The sequence below is a fragment of the Mustela erminea genome, chromosome 9, assembly GCF_009829155.1.
Source record: "Mustela erminea isolate mMusErm1 chromosome 9, mMusErm1.Pri, whole genome shotgun sequence".
Lineage (NCBI taxonomy): Eukaryota > Metazoa > Chordata > Mammalia > Carnivora > Mustelidae > Mustela > Mustela erminea.
This window is the reverse complement of record NC_045622.1, coordinates 13,415,288-13,422,146: the sequence shown is the minus strand read 5'-3', so window position 1 is coordinate 13,422,146 and position 6,859 is coordinate 13,415,288. Positions and strand designations below refer to the sequence as shown.

The 6,859-nt window shown below is 58.9% G+C and overlaps 1 protein-coding gene across 1 annotated transcript; it reads right to left on the bottom strand.

Moving 5' to 3' along the window:
• Window positions 1–649: 649 nt before the first annotated feature.
• Window positions 650–6,083, bottom strand: TAGLN (transgelin). Its single transcript, XM_032356503.1, has 5 exons — window positions 5,954–6,083; window positions 2,211–2,402; window positions 1,930–2,107; window positions 1,546–1,648; window positions 650–1,245 (listed from the first exon to the last, which is right to left on the bottom strand). The coding sequence occupies exons 2-5, from the start codon at window positions 2,388–2,390 to the stop codon at window positions 1,101–1,103; spliced, it is 606 nt and encodes a 201-aa protein (XP_032212394.1). The 5' UTR covers window positions 2,391–2,402; window positions 5,954–6,083; the 3' UTR covers window positions 650–1,100.
• Between the last annotated feature and the right edge of the window lie 776 nt (window positions 6,084–6,859).

Below are 6,859 nucleotides of genomic sequence, written 5' to 3'. Positions count from 1 at the left end.
GCCCTGACTCCTCCACCATCGCCCCCCACCCTCCACCCCGAGGGATCGGTACGACACTCCTGGCAAGGCCAGGAGGTTGGGCACGGCTCCCCAGGGCCTGCGGGGCAGGTCTGCAGCAGTACGACAGGGGTCCGCCACTGCCACTCCAGCCCTGCGAATGCCCTGTCTTCCTCTGCAAAGCGCTCAGGGAAATGGCCTTACCCGCTGGAGGCCAGCTATCTGCCTGACCAGCTAGGACTCCTCCCGGCCTTGGCCTCCTCCCCTCTTCTGAGCTAGTTGGTTGATCTAAATTTTTTTTTTTTAACGCTTAAGATTTGGGTTTCTCTTTTCGCAGCAACATTTGGTTGAATGTTTTTCTGCACAGCTTTTCCAAAATAAAAACCTTCCACGCAACTCTGCCGCTCCGCGGCCCCTTTCATCTGCCTCTCAGAGCTCATGAATGTCGCTCCTCTTGGCCTTCGGTCCCCGTCCCTGAGATTCACTCCTCCTCTGCCTGGGCCTCTGAAGGAAGCTGACCCCCCTGGGATCCCTGAATTGGGGGGGTCCTTCAGAGCTGACAGCCAGGAAAATGTAAATGTTCCCTGCCTCTTGCCTGCTCGTAGCTGGCGGAACCGGAAGTGACTAGGGCAAATCAAACTCTGCCAGCCAGGCCTGAGAAAAGATTGATGTATATATTTGTTTCTTTTTTGAATTTCAACCTCCAAAATATTCCAGCAAAAAAAAAAAACCACGAGAGTTTGGGCTGGGTTTCCTTCAATGGGAATCTGCGGCCAAGGAGGATGGTGGACTTGCCCCTACCAGCTGCCCCCGGCCCATGTCCCCCCTCCATTGCCCAGCCCAGGGTGGCAGGAGGCGGGAGATGGTGGGAGATGGTAGGGGAGCTGGGAGGAGGGTTAGGGGAGTAGTGCTTTGGGATAAGAAGTTGGGTGGAGGCTGAGGGGTGGGGAAGAGCTGCCCAAGTGTGGTCACCTTTGCTCAGTGACGGAGCCTCGAAGCTTGGCCGGGGCTGAAGGAACTACACGGTGTGGGTGAGCGGGCTAGGAAGGATGGCTGCGGCCGGCGAGCTGGGAAGGGCAGGGCCAGGGGCTGGCCCACTCCCTCTAACTGATGATCTGCCGAGGTCGTCCGTAGCCCGTCATGCCAGCCTGCGAGGCCCCTCTGTTGCTACCCATCTGTAGGCCAATGACATGCTTGCCCTCCTGCAGTTGGCTCTCTGTGAATTCCCTCTTATGCTCCTGGGCTTTCCTAGAAGCGGGAAAACCAGGATAAAGACTCACCAGGACTGCACATTCTCCACCTGGGTTCTGTTTCCTCTGTCAATCCTAGTCTCATCCCACGGCCCCCATCTCACTTCTCTTGTTTCCTTCACCTTGCGTGTCCCACGGGCCATGGACACTGGCAAGCAGCAGGGACCCATCTTCCCCTTAGCCTAGACCTTCACTTTGTACCTTCCCAGCTATCTGCTGCCCCAGGTTAGCCCAGGCCACCTCCCATCTCACACAGAGATACATGCTTAGCGCACAAAGAACCCTGGTGGCCACGTACTTCATGAACCAGTTGGGGTCTCCACGGTAGTGCCCATCATTCTTGGTCACCGCCAAGCTGCCCAGGGCCATCAGGGTCCTCTGCACTGCTGCCAAGTCTTTGCCTGGGAGAATAAAGAAAGGAATGGGGGGGGGCGGTGAACTTCAGGTCCACGTCCACAGGACTCCACAGCAGGGCCTGCCCCCCCCTCAGAAAACTGGCCAACCCGGGGGATGAGGACGCTGCAGCAGATCCTACGATGCCCTCGAGTGTGGCTGGCATTCTCTCAGCACATCCCATTCCCACTCTGCAGACGTGTGGTGGCAAGCTTGGACCACTCCTTGTCCCCTCTGCCTCAGCTTCCGGTCCTCTACCTGCCGCCTCCACCCCCTCTTCTCTTTGTACCTTCAAAGAGGTCAACAGTCTGGAACATGTCAGTCTTGGTGACCCCGTAGTCCTCCGCTGCCTTCAGGAACTGAGCCACCTGCTCCATCTGCTTGAAGACCATGGAAGGAGGGTTGTCGGGCACCTTCACTGGCTTGGAGCCGTCAGGATACAGGCTGTTCACCAGCTTGCTCAGAATCTGCCGGGCACAGAACACAGCTTGGCACTCAGCTGGGGGTGCCTGCCCCGCAAGCCCAGCAGGATGGCGAAGCCCCAGCCCCCCTTCCCAGGGTGCCACTCACCACGCCGTTCTTCAGCCAGACCTGGAAGCCCAGGCGCCCGCGGTCCGGGCGCCCCACGTCGGGGCCGCACTGCACTATGATCCACTCCACCAGCCTCTCCTCCAGCTCCTCGTCGTACTTCTTCTCGATTTTGGATTGTACTTCGCGGCTCATGCCATAGGAAGGACCCTTGTTGGCCATGTTGTGAGAGAGCTAAAGCAGCGCCGGCCAGAGAAGGGAGGTCAGAGGGTCAGAGAACAACTCGGCTCTCGCTTGTGCTAAGCAGGCAGTGGAGATCCAGGGGGATGGAGGGGGCGGGGCCAATCTATCCTAGACATTGATTTACCTCCCCTGGTTTGCTCATTTTGTTTTCATGGCACTGCCCATCATCCTCTCCATCCAGGGAGCCTCTCTGAACTTAGGGACCAGAGAAACAGGACACCAGATCTTTGGAAGTCCAGAGCAAGGATAGTAAACTGACTTTGTGACAACCAGACGGTGGCAGGCATCTTAGGCTGCGCAGCACGTATGGTCTCCGCCACTGCAGCGTGAAAGCAGCCTCAGACAATACGTAAACAAGGAAGCATGGCTTTGAGCCAATAAAACTTGACAAACAGCGGCTGCATTTGGCATACGGGCCAGAGTTTGACAACCACTGCTCTAGAGCCTTCTTTCTTTGCCAAGACTGGCCACAGAGGCATTGGAGGCCACAGAGGAGGCCACATGACCCCCTGCCCTGGCACAATAAGAGAGCAGCAGGTTTCCTTGTCCAGGTAGGCATGAGGGGGGTTGCTGGTTCCACCTGAAGTTATAGTTACCTTCTCCCTCCGCTTTAGCCTCTAGCCCCAAAGCTGGAACCGCAGAACGCCTGCTCTTTGCCAGCTCAGCTTGGCCTCCGGCCTGCAGCTGCAGAAGAGGCTCCAGCTTACCCACCCCTGGCAAGGCCGAGGAAGCCAGCAGAACCCATGAGCCTTTGGTCAAGAAGCCGCACTTCCTCGGGTGGCCCAGAAGAGAGAAAGAGAGAACTGACAGACCCACGGACTTCCCCTTGTGCCCCCGGCTCCCGCCACCCTAGTAGCTAGAGCAACTGAGGAGCCAGAGCCCTCCAGGGACCCCCCAGAGCCAAGAATCTGCCAGCCAGAACATGGGGAGCCCCTCCCTGTGTAGACCAGCTGCCAGCTGCTGCCCTAAGGCCTGGGGCTGGCCCTGCTCAGGAGAGCCTCGTAGTGTGGGGGAAAGTCTACAGGAGCAAGGCCTGCAAGGTGGCTGGTCCGAGGAACCGGACCTAGCTGCAGTGGTCACCCAGGGGTGGTGCTCAGAGCTCCCTGGGAGAGCCCTCCCTCCGAGAAAGGTACCAAATGAGGCCAGACCCATCGCCTGGCTTCAGAGAAGTCAGAGGTTGGGAGGGAGAGAATGGGCTGAGGAAGGGGTAGCAGCACGCTACCCCGACTCCCTCTCTGGCCAGAGGCAGACCTCCCCACTCCCCGCCACCGTGGACAGCCGAGTGAAAGTCCTCGCTTGCCAGTGCTCCCCGGTCAGCTGCCCTACCCTTCTTCCCCTCCAGCTGACAACTTCCCTGCATTCAAGTTCCCTGTCTGTGCCCCGGGGAGGCGGGGAGGAGCCACTGTCTTGTTAAGTCGCCTCCTGGTGCTGACCTGGGACTGCCGGCCCTGACCCAGGGACAAAAACTATTCCTTTCATTCTTTTCCAAGTCATCCCCTGAGGGGACAGCAAAGGTGGAGACAAAGAACTCATCTAAACTCTCCCTTCTCTCAGGAGGTGTAAAGCCCCAGAGGGCTGGGCCCCCTCTGAGCACCACCAGCCCTCTCCCCTGCCAGCTGACACCCAGAGAATCCCAAAGCAGTCTCTGCTCTGTTTCCCTCTAAAGGGCCCCACCCCTTCCTTCCCCGCCTGCGGTGTGTGGGTCTCACACCTGCTTCCCTGCTTCCCAACACAGGGGGGGGCAAAGACTAGTGGTCAAAACCCATGAGTCAGCTGGGACCAGGTACCTTGGGCCCACCCTGCAGCCCGGCCCGGCTCAGCCTTCACCCACCAGCCCGGGCAGGCAGCACGCATCCCTGTGGTCCAGGCACCCACCACCTTCCACAAGCCTGCCCCTCCCCCCCACTCTCCAACCGACCTGGCCTCCCATCTGCCCTCCCTCCCAGACAGTGGGCTGGGCCTGTGAAGAACAGGCCAAGGCAGAGTGCCCCCCACCCCCTGCAGCTTCCAGTCTAGGAGACTCAGAGCAGACAGTGGTATCGAGGCCCACTGTGACAAGAACGCAAAGTTGCAGCCTGTAGATCCAGAGACAATATTTGGATTTTGATCAGAACAGGGAGGGGGAGGGGCGCCTGGGTGGATCAGTTGCTTAAAGCCTCTGCCTTGGGCTCTGGTCATGATCCCAGGGTCCTGGGATCAAGCCCCATATCGGGCTCTCTGCTCAGCAGGGAGCCTGCTTCCCACACCCCCTGTGCCTGCCTCTCTGTGACTCGTGATCTCTGTCAAATAAATAAATAAAATCTTTAAAAAAAAAAATAAAGAACAGGGAAGGGGATGAAAGGCACCCCACCCACCCCACCCTTCTCCCTTCTGGTGAAGAGTCTGAAAGTGGAGAGTTCCAAGAAATCCCTCTCAGTCCTCCAACCAAGGCCTCCAACCAGTCCCACCTAGATGTGCTGCTGGGAAGAGGAGAGGGAGAGGGAGAGGGTCGCCAGCCAAATCACCGAGGAGCCTTTCTTGATAAAGCCTCCTGGGACAGGACAGGCAGGACAGCCCCTGCCCTGTGGCTCTTGTCAGCTTCCCCCTCCACCCAGAGAAAGAATAAAGTCCAGCTGTAAAGGGACAGCGTGTACCTGCTACTAGCAGGAACCCACAACTACTAGCAGCACCAGGGGTCTCTGCAGGACCGCCGGGCCCCCCTCTCTCGGAAGACAGGAGCAAGCCTCTGGTGCTTTCTGACTCGGCCAAAGCTTGGGATTATCTCAGTTCTGGCAGCAGAGAAGTGCAGCTTCTCTAGCAGCTATTCACTGCTACCCCTTGGATAGCAACCACTAAGGGGAAGCAGCCAGATCCTTCTGAAAGGGCCCAGGGTCCCAGGCCCACCCAGGCCAACACTGCAAAACTCCCGCAGGACCCATCCCTTACCCCTCTGCCTGCAGCGGGCCACCTCCCATTTTCAGAGGATGGAAGGAGCCATGTGTCCAGAAAAGGCCCTCTTGTGCCTTTGCCCACCTGCCTGCGGCCCTCCCCGCTGCCTCAGTGGCTCCCCGGAGCTTCTCCTTTGCTGCTCAGGCCCTGGGTACCCACCCATGGGCCCACGCTCTCCAGCACTGGAGAACTTGCCACCCCCTTGCACAGCCTCCTGGATGGACAACAAACACAGCTTGTGTCTAACCCAACACCTCGAGCCCATCACACACCCCATGGGCATGACGAAGGGCTGAACACCGGAGCCCCCTGCCACACCCCAGGCATCAGGGTCTTTACCATCAGTCCCTCTGCATCAGCCAAGTCACCCTCAACATTTCCACCTGCCCTGGGCTCCCCAGTCTGAGCAAGATGGGATCTGGCAGGCTCATCCCCACCATCAAATAGGACACCTCCCCAACTGGAGATCAGGAATGCACACTAACAGAGAGGGTGGCCTTCTCCACCCAGGAAGCTGGAGACCAGGACCCCCGAAGGCCCTGTCCCCAGGACCCCTACTGCTACCGTCAAGCCCTAGCCTGTCTGCCTTCCAACCCAGAGATACATGCACTTACAGGGGTTCCTCGGGCTCGCAGGAGGGAAGGAGCACTCCGTGTCTGAACTTGGACAGACAGGATGGGGCGCTGGCTGAGTGGGGGGTTTAAAGGGCTGCTGCCGGGGTGATGTCAGCCTCCCCCGCTGGCTCACCCCTCAGCCCCCTCCCTGCTAGAAGAACCCAGCCTGTTCCCCACCCCCGGCCCCCCCAGTGACTCCACACAGGCTCCATATTTGGGGAAAGACACCAAGTTGGAGCAGTCTGCCGGGGGCTGCCCGAGACATTCTCTGCGTGCTTTGGAGATGGAGCGGGCGGGGCGGAGCTGAGCTGCCGGCTGGGAAGCCGCCGGGAAAAGCCTTTTATGGGCAGGACCATGAAGGCCTCCCCTGCTCTCTGGACTTAGCGAGGCTCCTTCCTCACTGCTCCCTGCCCCTGAGTTTGAGGTCGGGGGGAATTCTAGAGGGTCTGGCCAGAGAGAGGGGGAAAGAGCTGGGGGGATCAGACGAACCAGCCACCCTGTCCTCCTGGGGGTTTCGCTCCAGTTGGAAATAGGAACTAAACTTTACTGAGAACCTACGACATGCCAGGGAAATGCTTTGCAAATGTTCTCATTTAATCCTCAGGGCTATATCGTGGGAGCATAATTACTAACCTCATTTTCAGATAAATCTCTTATTCAAGGCCACGTGGGTGGGGATGTCACGAGTGGCAGAAGCTGGGTATCCCTGCTGGCCCCCGTGTGGGAGGGGAGAGGCTGGCAGACCCCCTCCTTCAGCTGTCCCACTCTGCTCAAGTTGAGAGCATCCCGTTGTGGGTCTGGAGTTCCCCGCTTTCGCTGGGGGCGGAATCTGAGGGCTCCGCCGCAGCTCAGTCGACTGGCCCCTAGCCCCTAGCCGGAGGATTTCTAAGGCCTGGCGGGGCTGAG

What these genes read in the sequence shown, in the direction of transcription:
- TAGLN (XM_032356503.1), bottom strand. Translation starts at nt 2,390, where the DNA reads ATGGCCAACAAGGGTCCTTCCTATGGCATGAGCCGCGAAGTACAATCC. An exon ending in TCTGGCTGAAGAACGGCGTG is followed by an intron (nt 2,108 to 2,210) that starts GTGAGTGGCACC and finishes TGTGCCCGGCAG; the next exon opens with ATTCTGAGCAAGCTGGTGAA. An exon ending in GACCCCAACTGGTTCATGAA is followed by an intron (nt 1,246 to 1,545) that starts GTACGTGGCCAC and finishes TCCCGCTTCTAG; the next exon opens with GAAAGCCCAGGAGCATAAGA.